The sequence below is a fragment of the Oncorhynchus mykiss genome, chromosome 15 (genome assembly GCF_013265735.2).
Source record: "Oncorhynchus mykiss isolate Arlee chromosome 15, USDA_OmykA_1.1, whole genome shotgun sequence".
Taxonomy (NCBI): Eukaryota; Metazoa; Chordata; class Actinopteri; order Salmoniformes; family Salmonidae; genus Oncorhynchus; species Oncorhynchus mykiss.
The window spans coordinates 43,777,242-43,798,361 of NC_048579.1; the positions used below are offsets into that span (position 1 = coordinate 43,777,242).

At 42.3% G+C, this 21,120-nt stretch overlaps 1 protein-coding gene across 1 annotated transcript in view; it reads right to left on the reverse strand.

The window, feature by feature from the left end:
- The window catches only part of LOC110490109 (septin-5), a 28,876-nt gene extending 17,480 nt beyond the window's left edge, over positions 1 to 11,396 (reverse strand). The window contains exons 1-2 of the mRNA XM_036945540.1: positions 11,388 to 11,396; positions 4,261 to 4,500 (exon numbers count right to left, since the gene is read on the reverse strand). Of these exons, the coding sequence (XP_036801435.1) occupies positions 4,261 to 4,500; positions 11,388 to 11,396 (249 nt within the window). The remainder of the gene's footprint in view (positions 1 to 4,260; positions 4,501 to 11,387) is intronic.
- Between the last annotated feature and the right edge of the window lie 9,724 nt (positions 11,397 to 21,120).

Below are 21,120 nucleotides of genomic sequence, written 5' to 3' on the forward strand. Positions count from 1 at the left end.
GACATCCTCCTCCCTCATGTGGTATCCTTCCTGCAGGCTCATCCTGACATGACCCTCCAGCATGACAATGCCACCAGCCATACTGCTCGTTCGTGCGTGATTTCCTGTAAGACAGGAATGTCAGTGTTCTACCATGGCCAGCAAAGACCCCAGATCTCAATCCCATTGAGCAAGTCTGGGACCTGTTGGATCGGAAGGTGAGGGCTAGGGCCATTTCCCACAGAAATGTCCGGGAACTTGCAGATGCCTTGGTATAAGAGTGGTGTAACATCTCACAGCAAGAACTGGCAAATCTGGTGCAGTCCATGAGGAGGAGATGGACTACAGTACTTAATGCAGCTGGTGGCCACAACAGATACTCTCTGTTACTTTTGATTTTGACCCCCCTTTGTTCAGGGACACATTATTCAATTTCTGTTAGTCACATGTCTGTGGAACTTGTTCAGTTTATGTCTCAGTTGTTGAATCTTATGTTCATACAAATATTTACACATGTTAAGTTTGCTGAAACTAAACGCAGTTGACAGTGAGAGGACGTTTCTTTTTTTGCTGAGTTTATAATATGTAGCTCAATCAACAGAGGCATTGTAAATAGTTAAGATGGCATCATGAGAAAGCCCTGAAAGCTGCCTGTTTTCAGACCATATATCACGTTTCACCTTTGACACTTGAAATCTACGTTTTGGATTTTCAACAGCAAAATCTAACTCCGTTAACAACTCAGCACAGGAGCCAATGTGGGTTCTTAATACCACTGTTCACTGTTCTCCACTGTTCTATTGAGCTCACACTACTACACTGTCTGAGCCAAGGACCACATGCTTTCTGGTACGTTTTGATTACAATACTGGATGAGCTGAGTATAAATATGACATACATGCTTTTTTTGCTAAGTAGTAAATAGTAGCCTACAGCAAAGTGTGTTTAAATCATTTCTAACTTGTAAGCAATTTCTGCTAGTTAGTTTTTGCTACCATGTGGGGTTTAGCTTGCTTGAGCCTGCTAACTGAGGGGGGTTAATTCACCTGTTTCCAAACATGTTTCATTTTAAAACATTTATCTTACAAAGGAGTTATTTAATTTAACTGTTTAACTTTATCTGTACATGGAATTGTATTTGGGATTTTGTTTTACTCATTTTTTTCTAATCTTTACAGGAAAATGCCACAGGCACCATCTGATGTGTGGAGACATTTCACTGCAGCTAATGTAGAAGGGAAAGCTGTGTACATTCGCAAATACTGTGCCAAATCATATGTGAAGAATGCAACAAAGATGCAGAATAATCTGGCCAAGTGCATAAAGTTCCCTCTGCTCACAACAAGCAACCTCTGACAAAAGTCCCTGTACTTCTATTTGTGGTGAAAATGAAGAACCAGACACCTTATCGATAGCAACAGCTCATGGTCCTCGGGGAATCTGAAGTTTTTCTGACTCAATGGAGGAACGTCGTCAGAGAAATGCTGATGAATGTCTTGCTCGAGCTGTGTATGCAACTGGTTCACCTCTGATGTTCACAGGCAGTGTGTATTGGAAGAGATTTCTGAATGTTCCTTGCCCAACATACACCCCTCCAACCAGACATGCTTTATCTACTATTTTGCTGGATACAGAGTTCAACAGAGTTCAAGTGAAGGTAAAGCAAATCATAGAGAAAGAAGACTGTATTGCAATCATCTCTGATGGGTGGTCAAATGTTTGTGGGCAAGGAATAATTAACTCCGTCATCTCCACCCCTCAACCAGTATTCTACAAAAGCAGACACAAGGGACAACAGACACACCCGTCTCTACATTGCCGATGAGCTGAAGGCAGTCAGACCTTGGACCACAGAAGGTATTTGCACTGGTGATAGACAATGCTGCAAACATGAAGGCTGCTTGGTCTAAAGTAAAGAAGTCCTACCCTCACATCACACCCATTGGCTGTACTGCTCATGCATTGAATCTGCTCCTCAAGGACATAATGGCACTGAAAACAATGGACACACTCTACAAGAGAGCCAAGGAAATGGTTAGGTACTGTGGGGCAAAAAAGTATTTAGTCAGCCACCAATTGTGCAAGTTCTCCCACTTAAAAAGATGAGAGAGGCCTGTAATTTTCATCATAGGTACTTCAACTATGACAGACAAAATGAGAAAAAAAAATCCAGAAAATCACATTGTAGGATTTTTAATTTATTTATTAGCAAATTATGGTGGAAAATAAGTATTTGGTCAATAACAAAAGTGTATCTCAATACTTTGTTATATACCCTTTGTTGGCAATGACAGAGGTCAAATGTTTTCTGTAAGTCTTCACAAGGTTTTCACACACTGTTGCTGGTATTTTGGCCCATTCCTCCATGCAGATCTCCTCTAGAGCAGTGATGTTTTGGGGCTGTTGCTGGGCAACACGAACTTTCAACTCCCTCCAAAGATTTTAAATGGGCTTGAGATCTGGAGACTGGCTAGGCCACTCCAGGACCTTGAAATGCTTCTTACGAAGCCACTCCTTTGTTGCCCGGGCAGTGTGTTTGGGATCATTGTCATGCTGAAAGACCCAGCCAGGTTTCATCTTCAATGCCCTTGCTGATGGAAGGAGGTTTTCACTCAGAATCTTACGATACATGGCCCCATTCATTCTTTCCTTTCCACGGATCAGTCCATGCAACTCAGCATTCTTTGTCCTTCAAACACGACGAGTTGAGTTTTTACCAAAAAGTTGTATTTTGGTTTCATCTGACCATATGACATTCTCCCAATCTTCTTCTGGATCATCCAAATGCTCTCTAGCAAACTTCAGACGGACCTGGACATGTACTGGCTTAAGCAGGGGGACACGTCTGGCACCGCAGGATTTGAGTCCCTGGCGGGATAGTGTGTTACTGATGGTAGGCGTTGTTACTTTGGTCCCAGCTCTCTGCAGGTCATTCACTAGGTCCCCCTGTGTGGTTCTGGGATTTTTGCTCACCGTTCTTGTGATCATTTTGACTCCACGGGGTGAGATCTTGCGTGGAGCCCCAGATCGAGGGAGATTACCAGTGGTCTTGTATGTCTTCCATTTCCTAATAATTGCTCCCACAGTTGATTTCTTCAAACCAAGCTGCTTACCCATTGCAGATTCAGACTTCCCAGCCTGGTGCAGGTCTACAATTTTGTTTCTGGTGTCCTTTGACAGCTCTTTGGTCTTGGCCATAGTGGAGTTTGGAGTATGACTGTTTGAGGTTGTGGACAGGTGTATTTTATACTGATAACATGTTCAAACAGGTGCCATTAATACAGGTAACGAGTGGAGGACAGAGGAGCCTCTTAAAGAAGAAGTTACAGGTCTGTGAGAGCCATAAATCTTGCTTGTTTATAGGTGACCAAATGATTATTTTCCACTATAATTTGCAAATAAATTCATTAAAAATCCTACAATGCGATTTTCTGGATTTTTTTCTTCAAATTTTTTCTCTCATAGTTGAAGTGTACCTATGATGAAAATTACAGGCCTCTCTCATATTTTTAAGGGGGAGAACTTACACAATTGGTGGCTGAGTAAATAATTTTTTGCCCCACTGTATGTGGTTCAAGTTATAGCAGCAATCTACCTCACCAAGCAAAGTGAGAAGAATAAGAGCACCACAATGAAGCTGCCTTGAAATACATCCACAGGTACACCAGCTGACTCAAATGATGTCAATTAGCCTATTAGAAGCTTCTAAGGCAATGACATAATTTTATGGATTTTTCCAAGCTGTTTAAAGGCACAGTCAACTCAGTATGTAAACTTCTGACCCACTGGAATTGTGATACAGTGAATTATAAGTGAAATAATCTGTCTGTAAACAATTGTTAGAAAAATTACTTGTATCATGCACAAAGTAGATATCCTAACCGAATTGCCAAAACTATAGTTTGTTAACAAGAAATTTGTGGAGTGGTTGAAAAAATAGTTTTAATGACTCCAACCTAAGTGTATGTAAACCTCTGACTTCAACTGTATTCCCGTTAATTCCCACGGAAAGTTTCCACCTCTGAATATTCCCCAAAATGTGCAACCCTACGCTGTGCCTAAAGCCTAATTGTGAACTTACACAAGTACGCAACGCAATAACACAACTACACAAAATGGCTGTTCTGCATACTTGCATAGCAAAAATATGTAGACATGTGCAACCCCGCAATTTGTAGCTCGACGCAACTACACAGGGTCGCAATTTTGTGATGCCAATTGGGTCTTTCTGTGTTTACTTCCTTAAGGAATAAATTTGGCTTTAGGCCGTAGCTAAATTACCTCAGAGGTGTAAGGGTCTAGGCAGCCCCAGGGGCTCTTGGGTCGTGGGGGGCGGTCAGAGGTCCAGCTGGTGGGTGTGGCCAGGTAGTGGTGTTCCGGGAGAGGGGAGGAGTAACAGAAGTTTCCTGAGATCAATCCTGTGCCCTGGTGAGAGGAACAGTTGTATCTGTTCTGGGGAAACTCCCTGATGAAACTCTCCAGATTTAAGTTCCCCAATTCATCTTTAGCCAGGCTGGAGAACTAGACAGAACAGAGGACAGAGAGGAGGGAGATGAGAACGAATGTGAGAGGAGAGGGAAGGAGGGTTGTAGAGGAAGGAGAAGTAGAGAGGGGGAGAGGAGAGGGAGGGGGATAGATTCCTTATTAAAAAGGTGTGCTTTGTGCTACTGTATGTCTGAGTGTAGGGTTTACAGTAGCTTACATATGGAGAAAACAATCTGATGACACTTCATCATCATTGGCATGGCACAGTGATAGCAACAATATTTTTGGAGATACTGTTTTAACTGCTTTCTGTGCATCCTACATACCTCTCCATCTGAAGGCAGTGCAGGTATGGTGGCAGAGGAGAGAGAGAGAGAGAGACACACACACACACACATTCAGGATCATAAAGAGAGAGGGGACCAGGATGATGTCAGCACAATTTCAACACCAAAGGGCAGAATCTTACTGTTATATTATAGGCTAGTCTACACCTGCTGAACATAACATCAAAATACCTCAATTGCAGCCAATAAATGTGAGTATCTGACAGACAGCAATAAGTTACATTTCTATTGATTATGCAGGGCTCTACAGTGACAATTTTTACAAGGAGCAAATGTGCTCTAAGTAAAAAAATGTAGGAGCACAATGAAAAATATTTGAGATTTTAACGCGGCAATCCGCAGTTGAAACAATAAAGCATTTATCCGCACCACTGTTTCTGTAAAAGGGTGAGGGATGCAGCTGGAGAAACGTAACCACACTCAAATTCATAGACGGATGCATCCATGATATCAAAATGACAGTTTGAACCATGTTTTGAGGCTATATAGTGTTTGTTTACATTTAGCTTGTTTACAAACCTTGGAAAAATAAGCTTATATTTTGGCTTCTGATGTGGTACAACAGTTAAACTAAGCTCATGGGGCATTTAAAAGTGATATTCTTCAATAATCAATGGGTTTACATCATTCATTAATAAGTCCAAAAAGTGATGTAGTTACTACTGCAGCAAGCCCCTTTAAATTATAAGATTTGCCAGCAATAACAAAATACAGGGTTTAGGAGCACCAGAACATTTTATTTTTAAGATTGGGCCTATGAATCCTAGCTACTTTATAAGCAGTCCCTTTTCCTTTCTTTGTGCTACCACATATTTGCACTACTGTGGCTGCGGGACATTCCAACAATTATTCCATGAGTGATTTTTTTCTTCATAGGGGCACTGGTTCCAGGTAGCACAGCAAATTCCATATAGCACAGCTGGCCACTCCATTATAGACAGAATACCAGCTGACAGCTTCTTCCCTAAATAGTTCTCGCATAGTTTGGAGCTGTACTTTCGGTCATTGTCCTGTTGTAGGAGGAAATGGGCTCCAATTAAGCGCCGTCCACAGGGCGTTGCAAAATGGAGTGATAGCCTTCCTTCTTCTAGATCCCTTTTACCCTGTACAAATAACCCACTTCACCATCACCAAAGCATCCCCAGACCATCACATTGCCTCCACCATGCTTGACAGGTGGCGTCAAGCACTCCTCCAGCATCTTTTCATTTTTTCTGCATCTCACAAATGTTTTTTCGAGATCCGAACACCTCCAACTTAGAATGGTCTGTCCCTAACATTCTTTTCTAATCTTCCTCTGTCCAGTGTCTGTGTTCTTTTGCCCATCTTAAGCTTTTATTTTTACTGGCCAGTCTGAAATATGGCCTTATCTTTGCAACTCTGCCTAGAAGGCCAGCAGCCCGGAGTCTCCTCTTCACTGTTGACATTGAGACTAGTGGTTTGCAGGTCATCTTTAATGAAGCTGCCAGTTGAGGACTTTCTATTCTTGGTTGGGGGAAGTTTGCGCTGTTCTGTGAAGGGAGTAGTTTTTTTTTCACCTTTATTTAACCAGGTAGGCTAGTTGAGAACAAGTTCTCATTTGCAACTGCGACCTGGCCAAGATAAAGCAAAGCAGTGTGACACAGAGTTACACATGGAGTAAACAATAAACAAGCCAACAACACAATAAACAAATCAATGACACAGTAGAAAAAAGAAAGTCTATATACAGTGTGTGCAAAAGGCATGAGGAGGTAGGCAATAATAGGCTATAGGAGCGAATACTTACAATTTAGCAGATGATGATGTGCAAGTAGAGATACTGGTGTGCAAAAGAGCAGAAAAGTAAATAGAATAAAAACAGCATGGGGATGAGGTAGATAGATTGGGTGGGCTATTTACAGATGGACTATGTACAGCTGCAGCGATCGGTTAGCTGTAGTACACAGCGCTGTATGAGATCTTCAGTTTCTTTGCAATTTCTCACATGGAATAGCCTTCATTTCTCAGAACGAGAATAGACTGACGAGATTCAGAAGAAAGTTCTTTGTTCCTGGACATTTCGAGCCTGTAATCAAACTCACAAATGCTGATGATCCAGATACTCAACTAGTCTAAAGGCGGCCAGTTTTATTGCTTCGTTAATTAGTACAAGTTTTCATCTGTGCTAACATAATTGCAAAAGGGTTTTCTAATGATCAATTAGCCTTGTAAAATGATAAACTTGGATTAGCTAACACACTGTGCCATTGGAACACAGGACTGATGGTTTCTGACAACGGGTCTCTGTACGCCTATGTTGATATTCCATAAAAAACTGCAGTTTCCAGCTACAATAGTCATTTACATAAAAAATGTGTCTACACTGTATTTCTGATCAATTTTATGTTATTTTAAATGGACAAAATGTTTTATTTTCTTTCAAAAACAAGGACCCCAAACTTTTGAACAGTAGTGTCATAAACCCCTCAAAGTTCCAGGATGGTTTCAAAATGACAGCCATATTAGCCAGCAAGAAAAATTAAAGGCATGTGATATACACTATATAGACAAAAGTATTTGGAGACTCCTTCAAATTAGTGGATTGTGCCATTTCAGCCACACCCGTTGCTGACAGGTGTTAAAATCGAGCACACAGCCATGCAATCTCCATAGACAAAAAGCTCAGAGACTTTCAATGTGGCACCGTCATAGGATTCCACCTATCCAACAAGTCAGTTCTTCAAGCTTTTGCACTGCTAGAGCTGCACCGGTCAACTGAAAGTGCTGTTATTGTGAAGTGGAAATGTCTAGGAGCAACAACGGCTCAGCCGCAAAGTGATAGGCCACACAAGCTCACAGAACGGGACTGCCGAGTGCTGAAGCGTGTAAAAATGAATCACAGTTCACCATCTGGCAGTCCGGTGGACAAATTTGGGTTCACCATGCGCAATGCCAAGTCTCGGTTGGAGTGGTGTAAAGCCGCCATTGGACTCTGGGGCAGTGGAAAAGCATTCTCTGGAGTGAAGAATCACGCTTCACAATCCGACAGTCGAATCTGGGTTTTGCGGATGCCAGGAGAAGGCTACCTGCCCCAATGCAAAGTGCCAACTGTAAAGTTTGGTGGAGGAGGAATAATGGTCTGTGGCTGTTTTTCATGGTTCAGGCTAGGCCCCTTAGTTCCAGTGAAGGGAATATTACCTCTACAGCATACAATGACATTCTACAAGATTCTGTGCTTCCAACTTTGTGTCAACAGTTTGGGGAGGGCCCTTTCCTGTTTCAGCATGACAATGCCCCCGTGCACAAAGCGAGGTCCATACAGAAATGGTTTGTCGAGATCAGTGTGGAAAAACTTGACTGATCTGCAGAGAGCTCTGACCTCAATTCCATCAAATACCTTTGGGATGAAAAGGAACACCAACTGCGAGCCAGGCCTAATCTCTCAACATCAGTGCCTGACCTCACTAATGCTCTGGTGGCTGAATGGAAGCAAATCCCCACAGCAATGTTCCAACATCTAGTTGAAAGTCTTCCCAGAAGAGTGGTGGCTGTTATAGCAGCAAAGGGGGGACAAACTCCATATTAATGCCCATGATTTTGGAATGAGATTTGAAGAGCAGGTGTCCACATACTTTTGGTCATATAGTGTATCAGAAATGTTATAATAGCATTATTGTCAACCTAAAATTATGTAATATGTTTTACACAAATTTTCTGCATAAATACCCTCTAAAATATATGTAAGCAGACCATAAATGTCTAAATTTCAGTGGTGTAAAGTACTTCAGTAAAAATACTTTAAAGTACTACTCAAGTAGTTTTTGGGGTATGTGTACTTTACTATTTATATTTTTGGAACTTCTACTTTTCCTTCACTACATTCCTAAAGAAAATAATGTACTTTTTACTCCACACATTTTCCGATACCCAAAAGTACTCATTACATTGTAACAGGAAAATGGTCAAATTCACACACTTATCAAAAGAACATCCCTGGTCATCCCTACTGCCTCTGACCTGACGGACTCACTAAACACAAATGCTGTTTGGAAATTATGTCTCAGTGTTGGCGTGTGCCCCTGGCTATCTGTCAATAAAAATGTTTATTTTTATTTTTTATTGTTCCTTCTGGTTTGCTTAATATAAGGAACTTGATATGATTTATACTTTTACTTCTGATGCTAAAATTTACTTAAGTAATTCCATTTACTTTTAATACTTAAGTATATTTAAAACCCAAATACTTTTACTCAAGTAGTATTTTACTGGGTGACTTGAGTCATTTTCTATTAAGGTATCTTTACTTTTACTCAAGTATGACAATTGAGTACTTTTTCCACCACTGCTAAATTTGAGTTGAGTTCTTGGAAAGCTATATGTGCTATTATATGATAAAATGTCAGTACTTCTAATTAAGCATTAAGGCCCAAGTAGGTGTGGTATATTGCCTATATACCACGGCTAAGGGCTGTTCTTGTACACAATGCAGAGTGCCTGGACACAGCCCTTAGCCGTGGTATATTGGCCATATTTCACAAACCCTTGAGGTGCCTTATTGTCATTATATACTGGTTACCAACATAATTAGAGCATTAAAAATAAATGTTTTGTCATACCCATAGTATATGGTCTGATATTCCATGGCTGTCAGCATTCACGGCTCAAACCACCCAGTTTCTCATTCTTAATTATATGCCCTGAAATGTTAAAGTATGTCATGTTGTAAGGTAGCCAATGTGCCTGTGCAGCGAGCTTTACTAATGTTGCTAGCTAGATAGAATTTGTAGAAAGTCATTTGGCTACAACTAGCTAGTCCAACATGTACTCTTAAAGAGCCAACCGTTACTCCCTAAGGTTCAGGGCCCTTATATGTTATTTACTGAGGTAGACTGGCTTTAGGAGACAAAACAGCCATATACTCCATCTAAACAGGAATCGATTCTCAATCTGATATCTAGAAACATAAAGCCCTTTACTTTCATATGACATCAAAATAACTTCACAAATGCAACATATACACGGTTTTAACCAGATTTCACTTTTGCCGCCGATGGTATTTTTCAATTACACGTTTTGGGAGCCTTCTTCCATTACACAGGTGTTTGGAGCATGCTAGATAGCATATTAGCACTCAGTCTTCCGTAAACACGCGCTGTAACATGGAGATATGGCTGTCTGGGAACACTAACCCTAAGGTGTGTATCAAACGTTTTTTATTATTACAATATTTCTTGATTATATAAAACGGTCCTTATGCTTCCCAAAACGTACCGCAAGCGATGCGTATTAACGTTCAGACCGAGAATTTGGGCTCTTAATGATGAAAATGACTTCATCCAATGACTCTTACGTGTAATGTGTAATGTAATGAAACGGAGTCATGGTCACAGGCTAGATAACTAGTTAGCAATACGTTTAAGAGTTGAATTCACCCTCACCACGCTGTAACTAACATCATGTAGCTATGTACACAGACACCTGCAAATAAGACTTCTTAGACTAGCCTACCTGGAAGGCCTTCGTCTGTCTGTGTGCCTGGAGTGGAAAGACGTTTGTTTTAGCAAATAAAAGTTAGCTTTGTAACCAACTCAAATGTTATGACTAAATAACCCATGTTCAACTGTTTATCTCTGAACAACAAAGTCACACATGGACAAGTGAGAAGCAGGGAAGTTATGATTTGTTTGCTAACTACCTCAACCTGGTCTCAGAGGACTTCATATTATTGTAAATAACCCGAGAAAATCAAATATAGTTTGATATGTTACGTTTCGTATGGTATGTATTAAATTGTGGATATCCATCATCCATTTCGTATAATGTTACGAATTACAATTTGTATGACTTGTTAAGAACTTGGATGTACAATATGTTACGAATTCTAGTCAGTGCAACTCCGACATTTGCTCGTCCTAATAATTATAAATGCCTTAATTACCTTTTTACTTGTATATTGTTAGATATTACTGCACTGTTGGAGCTAGGACACAAGCATTTCGCTACACCCGCAATAACATCCGCTAAATATGTGTATGTGACCAATACAACTTGATTAGAATTTTCTAAAAGTAAATGTTACAAATTCTAATTTCATGTGGCTAACATCAGCTAGGTGGCTTGGTTAGGAGCAAAAACGTACTAAGTACAGTAGTTGAAGTAGCTAGCTAAAGTTCTCCGTGATGAGATTTGAACAACATTTGGGCGGCTAGATGTTCGCGTCCTGTCTTATGTAGCTACCTTTAACCACATCAAACCTAAGAAATCATACTAATTTGTACATACAGGATTTACATTTCCTACGTTACGTCTAGTCATATATATATATATATATATATATATATATATATATATATATATATATATATGTGTATGTGTGTGTGTGTGTGTGTGTGAGACCAGGTGGGCTACCTAGGTAACATTCTGACTGTAGCGTTGAATCGAAGCTGTTTTCAACCCACAATCAAAAGACAAGGCAAGCTAGCTGGAGACAACCAATAGCTTATTTAATGTATACTGTAAAAGCAAATGGGACGGGTTAAAATAAATGTCATTTTAGTAGATATTGATGTGGCTGGCTTATTATGATCTCGTTTTTTGTCTACAACTTGTGTTTACCTTGTTCATCGTTGTACATTGTATTTATGTCGTTAGATAGCGAGGCGCAACGGTTAGAATCGTTACATTTAAAAGTAGGCTATATACCCAATGCGTTCGGGCACCAACATATAGATAAAACCCGCGCGCTCGACGACGTGCTAGTGGCGCCAAGATGCACTTACAGCATGTGTTACGCCTAATGTCCACCAGATGCATCAAACGCTTTTTTGCGTTCCGCAGGAAGCATTTTTTTTCAATCTAGCAGACCGCAACGCTACCTTGGGGGTGCAGCGCTAGACTTCTTCGGTGGGGTTTATCGGTGGTTGGCATCCAACGTTATGGTACATTACCGCCACCTATTGTACTGGAGAGTGGGACCAGAAACTAAATCCTACCTGCTAGCCCTGTTGCTCTTAAAAATATAAAATATTTGACACTATATCTAATGACGTTCTACTCCATATACTCTTTAAACAAATTTCCTGTATCCCCTTCTCCCTCATACTAGATCTCATCCTCTCTCTTTCCCTCCAATAATGTCCACACTATCAATACATGGACCACTGTCTGTTTCCTGGCAATAATCACACTTTCCTGTTGGATGCTTTCCTATCACATTTAAGGTCTTGTTCAACTGGCTGTGTCCCACCCTTAATCTTGTAAATATAGCCTCCTCTCTTCTGTCCCTTCCTGCCATTCTCCCCTCCCCAACTTTCCTCTGTATCATTGAAACTACCACATCAACATCCCCACTACTTAGTGCTTGTTTGGTCAGTATATCAACTGCCCGTTCCCACATGAGCTGGGACCCATGTAAATATTATCTGTATACCCACTTGTTTACTCCTGCCATGGGTTTGTAGTACCTCATAAAGCAGGTTTTGTCTGCTACGTGATATAAAGAACTGGAGACGCCTTAACACTGCACATGAATCAGAGCAAATTTACTACCCTTTCTGGCTTAACTTCCTGCACCCACTGCAAGGCCAACAGTATGGCAATCAGCTCCGCCATATATACAGCCAGATTATCTGTAATGCGTTTCCTGACGGCCACCCAACATTCCTGCGCTACAAATGCTGACCCAGTATATCCTGTCCTTGGATCTTTTGAACCATCTGTGTAAATGGCCCAAAAAAATCCAGATCCAGACATCTATAAAACAAATCAGATGGATCAACACCCTCCCTATCTTTCTGTAGTCTCACCAATACTTCTAGATCAACTACTGGAAGCGGGGGTAGTCATGGTGGATTTACAGGAATAGCTAACGTTGGGCTAAACTCCCTTCCATACAGTCCCATCTCCTTCGCCTGGCATTACCCACCCACCTAAAGCTCGTGTTCGGTCTTTGCTCATGTTCCCATTATCCCTTTTATAGGATGAGATACTCCATGTCCCTATAGGTTGACCCAATAATTCATTGCCAGCTGCTGTCTCCTTATCTGCAATGGTATTTCCCCCCCATCTCCACCTGTAGTGCAGCCACTGGGCACGTCCGAAATGCCCCACTACATATTCTGAGTCCTTGTCCCTATATGACATCTAGCCTTTCCAATGATGTCCGGGCTGCAGAACCATACGCTATACTTCCATAGTGTATAACAGATCAGATCAATGCAACATATATGGTCTTCAATGAGGCACACCCAGCCCCCTACTAAATGCACATCACATTTAGTACCTTCTTACACCCCACTACTCACTTGATGTGTTCTGCCCAGGTCTTTCTAGTATCAAAGTAAACCCCAAAGAACCTGAAGGCTCCCACCCTCTCCAAGTTGCTCCAAGCATACCTCATCTCACACCTTCCTCCTGGTAAAGAACACAGTTCTCTACAGAGAACCTGAATCCCCACATTAATGCCCACCGCTCTACCTCATCAAATGCTCCCTGTACCTTCCTGACTATGTTTGGCTTATTTCTTCCCCTCGCCAATAAGGCCCCTCGTCCATCATCTGCAAATAATGACCTCCCAATATCCAGCTGTACCTAAGAGTAAACATCATTAATCACGATTGAGAACAACATAGGACTAATCAAACTCCCCTGTGGTATACCATTTTCCACCAGGCAGCTGCCTGATAAAGGATTTCCTGTTTGGAAGGTTTATCCAGTTGTACGTTCTTCCTCCTAACCCCACAATATCAAGCTTGAATAACAATTAACAATATCAAGCTTGAGCCAAGATGGTGTAGAAGTCAGACGTCTTTGTTTTTCGTCTTGTCCCATGTATATATCTTTTTCTTCACATAACTTATTTATATTTTTTTCTAAACCTCAACTTCAAACACTCTCCTGCAACCCGCCTCATCCAATGTGGTGCGGATCTGTCTTTTTTCTAAAGCATTTTTATTCACCTTGAAATTCGTAATCCCCTAACAGAAGCTAGCCAGCTCACTAGCTACTTGCTAATAGTCAGCTAACCACTGCTAGCAGTCATCAGCTAACCTTTAGCTTGGAAAGCTCTCGCCAGTTTGTACAACGCAACTCAAACCAGAGCATACCGGACCTATTTTCTCTCCATATCCCCGGATTCCCACTGCAAGCTCTGGACATTTTCACCTGGATCATCGTAGCTAGCTAGCTGCTATCCGAGTGACTACTGGCTAACGTCGGTCCCGGAGCAAGCACCAATTATCCTGGAACTAGCCTATGCTAGGCCCTTTCTCCCAGCTAGCTAAAGAGGCCCATCAGCCACTCCTGGGCTACAATACCCGGACCCCTTCTACTGTCGGTACAGGGCACGGAACCCTGCTGATCATTCATGACTGGACTACGACGTAATCTGCTCAAGGGGGTACTCGCCTCTACATGGCGACGTCCTCTGAATGCCCATCTGCTAGCCGCGGCCCGCCAGCTGCCTAGAGCATATTAGACTGTTAACTGTATAGATCCATCAACCAATTTCTTGGGCCACTATACCCATTTTGCCAATTGGACTTGGACCCTTCTGCTACTCGGAACCCTACTAATCCATGACGACCGATCTATCGACGTCACTGCACTAGGAGGCTAAAACAGACTTTCGTCCGTCGAGACGTCCCTCTAAGGCCCTTCTGCTAGCTTGCTAGCCCCAGCCTGCTAGCTGTCTGAATTGTCATGTCTCCAGCCAGCCCAACCACTCACTGGACCCCTATTGATCACCTGGCTACGCATGCCTCTCCCTAATATCAATATGCCTTGTCCATGACTGTCTTGTTTAGTGATTGTCTTATTTCACTGTAGAGCCTCTAGCCCTGCTCAATATGCCTTAACCTACCATTTAGTTCCATCTCCCACATATGTGGTGACATCAACTGGTTTAAACATCTCTAGAGAATATATCTCATTACTCAATGCCTAGGTTTACCTCCAATGTACTCACATCCTACCATACCTTTGTCTGTACATTATGCCTTGAATCTATTCTATCGCACCCAGAAACCTGCTCCTTTTACTCTCTGCTCTGAACACACTAGACAACCAGTCCTGATAGCCTTCAGCTGTACCCCTATCCTAATCCTCCTTTGTTCCTCTGGTGATGTAGAGGATAATCCAGGCCCTACAGTGCCTAGCTCCACTCCTACTCCCCAGGTGCTCTCATTTGTTGACTTCTGTAACCGTAAAAGCCTTGGTTTCCTGCATGTTAACATTAGAATTCTCCTCCCTAAGTTTTATTCACTGCTTTAGCACACTGCCAACCCGGACGTCCTAGCAGTGTCTGAATTCTGACTTAGGAAGATCACCAAAAACCCTGAAATGTCCATCCCCAACTATAACATTTTCCGACAAAATAGAACTGCCAAAGGGGGCGGTGTTGCAATCTAGTGCAGAGATAGACGGAGTTCTGTCTTCCTATCCAGGTCTGTACCCAAACAATTTGAGCTTTTACTTTTAAAAATCCACCTTTCCAGAAACAAATCTCTCACCATTGCCGCTTGCTATAGACCTCCCTCTGCCCCCAGATGTGCCTTGGACACCATATGTGAATTGATTGCCCCGCCCATCTATCTTCAGAGCTCGTGCTGCTAGGTGACCTAAACTGGGACATGCTTAACACCCTGGCCATCCGTACACTCTAAGCATGATGCCCTCAATCTCACACATTATCAGTGAACCCACCAAGTACAACCCCAAATCTGTAAACACAGGCACCCTCATAGATATCATCCTAACCAACTTGCCCTCCAAATACACCGCTGCTGTTTTCAACCAAGATCTGCAATCACTGCCTGCATCCGTAATGGGTCTGCTGTCAAACGCTCCCTAAAACACTTCTGCGAGCAGACCTTTCTATTCGACCTGGCCGGGGTATCCTGGAATGACATTGACCTCATCCCGTCAATAGAGGATAACTGGTTATTCTTTAAAAGTGCCTTCCTCACCTTCTGAAGCATGCCCCATTCCAAACAAAACTTAAAAACAGGAACATATAGCCCTTGGGTTTCTCCAGACCTGACTGCCCTTGACCAGCACAAAACATCCTGTGGCGTACTGCATTAGCGTCGAATGGGTGGGTATAATTTGTGGAACGTTCCAACAGAAATCCGTTCCAAAAACTTCGTAAATAACAAGGTTGCCAACAAACAATGCATGCAGAGTCGTATAACAGTAGAATGAGATACCGGGTAGGGAGTGAGCTATGTAATTACGTTTTTCACTCACCACGTTTATTCTGAAAAAAATGTCTTCGTTCTGGTAGCCTCCACCATTTCTCATTCGTTGGTTTAGTTATTATTTCCCGGTGAACTCTGTTGTGCATTAATTGGGGAATCGCTGTGGTTGAAATGTAACTAATGACCGCAAGCCCCAGTATTTTATTAGCTAGGTGGTTTGTACACAATTGTTATCGATGATACTGTACTACTCGTACTACAGAAGCATGCATTGTATTTTGCCAAGTTAATCCTGTTTCCCAAATATAGCAGGTAACTTGTGTCTGTCGATGTTGTTGAGTTCATCTTGCCTAGTTAAATAAAGATTAAATAAATTAGAACATTTAAAATACACTGCTCAAAAAAATAAAGGGAACACTAAAATAACACATCCTAGATCTGAATGAATGAAATATTCTAATTAAATACTTTCTTCTTTACATAGTTAAATGTGCTGACAACAAAATCACACAAAAATTATCAATGGAAATCAAATTTATCAACCCATGGAGGTCTGGATTTGGAGTCACACTCAAAATTAAAGTGGAAAACCACACTACAGGCTGATCCAACTTTGATGTAATGTCCTTAAAACAAGTCAAAATGAGGCTCAGTAGTGTGTCTGGCCTCCACGTGCCTGTATGACCTCCCTACAACGTCTGGGCATACTCCTGATGAGATGGTGGATGGTCTCCTGAGGGATCTCCTCCCAGACCTGGACTAAAGCATCCGCCAATTCCTGGACAGTCTGTGGTGCAACGTGGCGTTGGTGGATGGAGCGAGACATGATGTGCCAGATGTGCTCAGTTGCATTCAGGTCTGGGGAACGGGCGGGCTTGTCCATAGCATCAATGCCTTCCTCTTACAGGAACTGCTGACACACTCCAGCGTCATGAGGTCTAGCATGGTCTTGCATTAGGAGGAACCCAGGGCCAACCGCACCAGCATATGGTCTCACAAGGGGTCTGAGGATCTCATCTCAGTACCTAATGGCAGTCAAGCTAACTCTGGCGAGCACATGGAGGGCTGTGCGGCCCCCCAATGAAATGCAACCCACACCATGACTGACCCACCGCCAAACTGGTCATGCTGGAGGATATTGCAGGCAGCAGAATGTTCTCCACGGCGTCTCCAGACTCTGACACGTCTGTCACATGTGCTCAGTGTGAACCTGCTTTCATCTGTGAAGAGCACAGGGCGCCAGTGGCGAATTTGCCAATATTGGTGTTCTCTGGCAAATGCCAAACGTCCTGCACGGTGTTGTGCTGTAAGCACAACCCCCACCTGTGGACATCGGGCCCTCATACCACCCTCACAGAGTCTGTTTCTGACCGTTTGAGCAGACATGCACATTTGTGGCCTGCTGGAGGTCATTTTGCAGGGCTCTGGCAGTGCTCCTCCTGCCTCTCCTTGCACAAAGGCAGAGGTAGCGGTCCTGCTGCTGGGTTGTTGCCCTCCTACGGCCTCCTCCACGTCTCCTGATGTACTGGCCTGTCTCCTGGTAGCGCCTCCATGCTCTGGACACTACGCTGACAGACACAGCAAACCTTCTTGCCACAGCTCGCATTGATGTTCCATCCTGGATGAGCTGCACTACCTGAGCCACTTGTGTGGGTTGTAGACTCCGTCTCATGCTACCACTAGAGTGAAAGCACCGCCAGCATTCAAAAGTGACCAAAACATCAGCCAGGAAGCATAGGAACTGAGAAGTGGTCTGTGGTCACCACCTGCAGAACCACTCCTTTATTGGGGGTGTCTTGCTAATTGCCTATAATTTCCACCTGTTGTCTATTCCATTTGCACAACAGCATGTGACATTTATTGTCAATCAGTGTTGCTTCCTAAGTGGACAGTTTGATTTCACAGAAGTGTGATTGACTTGGAGTTACATTGTGTTGTTTAAGTGTTCCCTTTATTTTTTTGAGCAGTGTATATACTTTGACCTATTTCAGGTAACCCCAAGATGCCCAATTTCAACTTCCTGCTATTCATGCCAAGAATATAAGATATGCATATTATTCATAGATATGGATAGAAAACACTCTGAAGTTTCTAAAACTGTTTGAATTATGTCTGTGAGTATAACATAACTTATGTAGCAGGCAAAACCCAGAGGACTAACTGTTCAGATTTTTTTTTGTTGCCTCTCTCTGTTCCCTCAGTTGTCATTGCCAAGGGATATTTCTTAGGAACCTGTTTTCAGTTCCTTCCTTATTCCTTTGTGCAATGAAGAAGTAGACCAACTAGGAACTGGGTAACACTTTTGTGAGTTGCGCAAGACGTGAAAAGCAGCTCTGGTGTGTTTTCTTTCCTGTATGGAACACAGTTTGCCCCGTCTACAATTTGATTGATTATTAACGTTTAAAAAACCAAAAGTTGTATTACAAAAGTAGTTTGAAATATTTTGGCAAAGTTTATAGGCAACTTTTGAAATATTTTGTAGTGAAGTTGCGTTTTTTGTAAGTTGTTTTTTTTCTGGATCAAACGCGCTTTATAAATGTACATTTTGGATATATATGGACGGAATTAATCCAACAAAATGACCAATTGTGATGTTTATGGGACATATTGGAGTGCCAACAAAAGAAGCTTGTCAAAGGTAATGCATGTTTTATATTTTATTTCAGCGCTTTGTGTAGCGCCTGCAGGGTTGAAATATGCTAACCCCTTTGTTTACTGCTGGTGCTATCATCAGATAATAGCTTCTTATGCTTTCGCCGAAAAGCATTTTTAAAATCTGACATGTTGGCTGGATTCACAACGAGTGTAGCTTTAATTGAGTATCTTACATGTGTGATTTAATGAAAGTTTGAATTTTATAGTATTTTATTTGAATCTGGCGCTCTGCATTTTCCCTGGCAATTGGCCAGTTGAGACATTTGCGTCCCGCCTATCCCAAAGAGGTTTTAACCAACAATGCAGGTCAAGAAATAGAGTTAAGAAAATATTTCCTAAGTAAACTAAAGTCAAAAAATTTAATTAAATCCATAAGTAACACAAGACAATTACATAACAATAAGGAGGCTATATACATGGGGTACCGGTACCGAGTCAATGTGTCTTGTGGTACAGGTTAGTTGAGGTCATTTGTAAAGTGACTTTGCATTTATAATTAACAGTGAGTAGCAGCAGTGTAAAAACACTGGGGGGGTGGAGGCTCTTTGACTATTTTTTGGCCCTTCCTGTGACAACGCTTACTATATAGGTCCTTGATGTCAGGAAGCTTAATCAAGGGACCTGGGGTGCAATAGTATGCAGGGAAGGAAGCACCAGGGCTCCAAAAAAATGGAGTATGAGTTGCTGCATCAGCCTCATACTGTGCTAGTTCACTACTTTGGTTTCCGCTGTCCCTCACCCCCACGGCAACAGCCAACAGCAGCAAGCAAGAGATTTCATCTGATTGGCTTCCTCAATTACAGATGAAATTCCGGGGGGAATGTCCTTGGGGAGAATGCCACCAACTCGTCCTGGTCCGAAACAGTAATGTCCCTTACTCGACGAATTGTGTTCTTCACTTGTGCCAAGTTGCGAGGTTGGTACTCTGGCATGAATGATGTGTTTGGGGGTGGTGGTGGGTAATTGGTCATGTCAGTGTACTTTTCCAGGTGTTTCAGTCTTTCGTCTGGAAATGTCATCTGCAAGGGGTCAAAGGTCACAATAGGGCAGAATGGAAAGTATCACCAATAGCCAGAGACTGGATGTATTATTAGTGTATTTGTATACTGTTCTGCATATACACAGAAAGAACCTGGTTAATTTTTCACACGTATTTGAGACAGGAGTATTTCTCCTGTCTCATGTACCCTCTAATTCTCTCTCCCTCTCCCTCCCCTTCCAGAGGTCCTGAGCCCTGGAACCATGCCTCAGGACTTCCTGGCCTGATGACAACAACCTTTCCCTCAATGTGAGCAAGACAAAGGGGCTGATCGTGGACTTTAGGAAAAGGAGGGCCGAACAGGCCCCCATTAACATCGACAGGGCTGAAGTGGAGTGAGTCGAGAGTTCCAAGTTCCTTGGTGTCCACATCACCAACAAACTATCATGGTGGAAACACAACAACACAGTTGTGAAGAGGGCACGACAAAACCTTTCCCCCTCAGGAGACTGACAATATTTAACATGGATCCCCAGATCCTCAAAAAGTTCTACAGCTGCACCATCGAGAGCATCCTGAGAGGCCTGTTAGGGCAACTGCTGGGCATCTGGCCATAAGGCGCAACAGAGGGTAGTGCGTACGGCCCAGTACATTACTGGGGCAAAGCTTCCTGACATCAAGGACCTATATACTAAGCGTTGTCACAGGAAGGGCCAAAAAATAGTCAAAGAGCCCCCACCTCCCCAGTGTTTTTACACTGCTGCTACTCAATGTTAATTATAAATGCAAAGTCACTTTACAAATGACCTCAACTAACCTGTACCACAAGACACATTGACTCGGTACCGGTACCCCATGTATATAGCCTCTATTTCTTGACCTGCATTGTTGGTTAAGGGCTTGTAAGTAAGACCTTCACGGTAAGGTCCACAGCTGTTGTTTTCGGCGCATGTGACAAATACATTTGAATTTGATTTGGCTTGGTTTTTGCTCTGGCATGCACTGTCAACTGTGGGACCTTATATAGACATGTGTGTGCCTTTCCAAATAATGTCAAATCAATTGAATTTACCATAGCTGAACTCCAATGAAGTTGTAGAAACAGCTCTAGGATGATCAATGGAAGCAGGATGCACCTGAGCTCAATTTGAGACTCATTGCAAAGGGGATGAATCATTATGTAAATAAGGTATTTCTGTTTTTTAATTTGTAAATAATTTGCTAAAATGTATAAACCCGATATTAACTTTGTCATCATAGGGTATTGTGTGTAGATTGAGGGAAAATATTAACGTAATTGATTTTAGAATAAGGTTGTTAGGTTATAGCATGTGAAAAAGTAAAAGGAGTCAGTCTCTGGTAGAGTAGTGGTTATGGTGTTTCCTCCCCAAACTGGAGTTTGAGAGTTCAAATCTGAGGAGAGCAATTTTTAGAGAGCCATTTTTGATGTTGCCTTTTGTTGGCATGAAAGAGCTAACTTGAGGTTAGTAGGGGGGTAGAGGCTAGTTCCCATCAAATA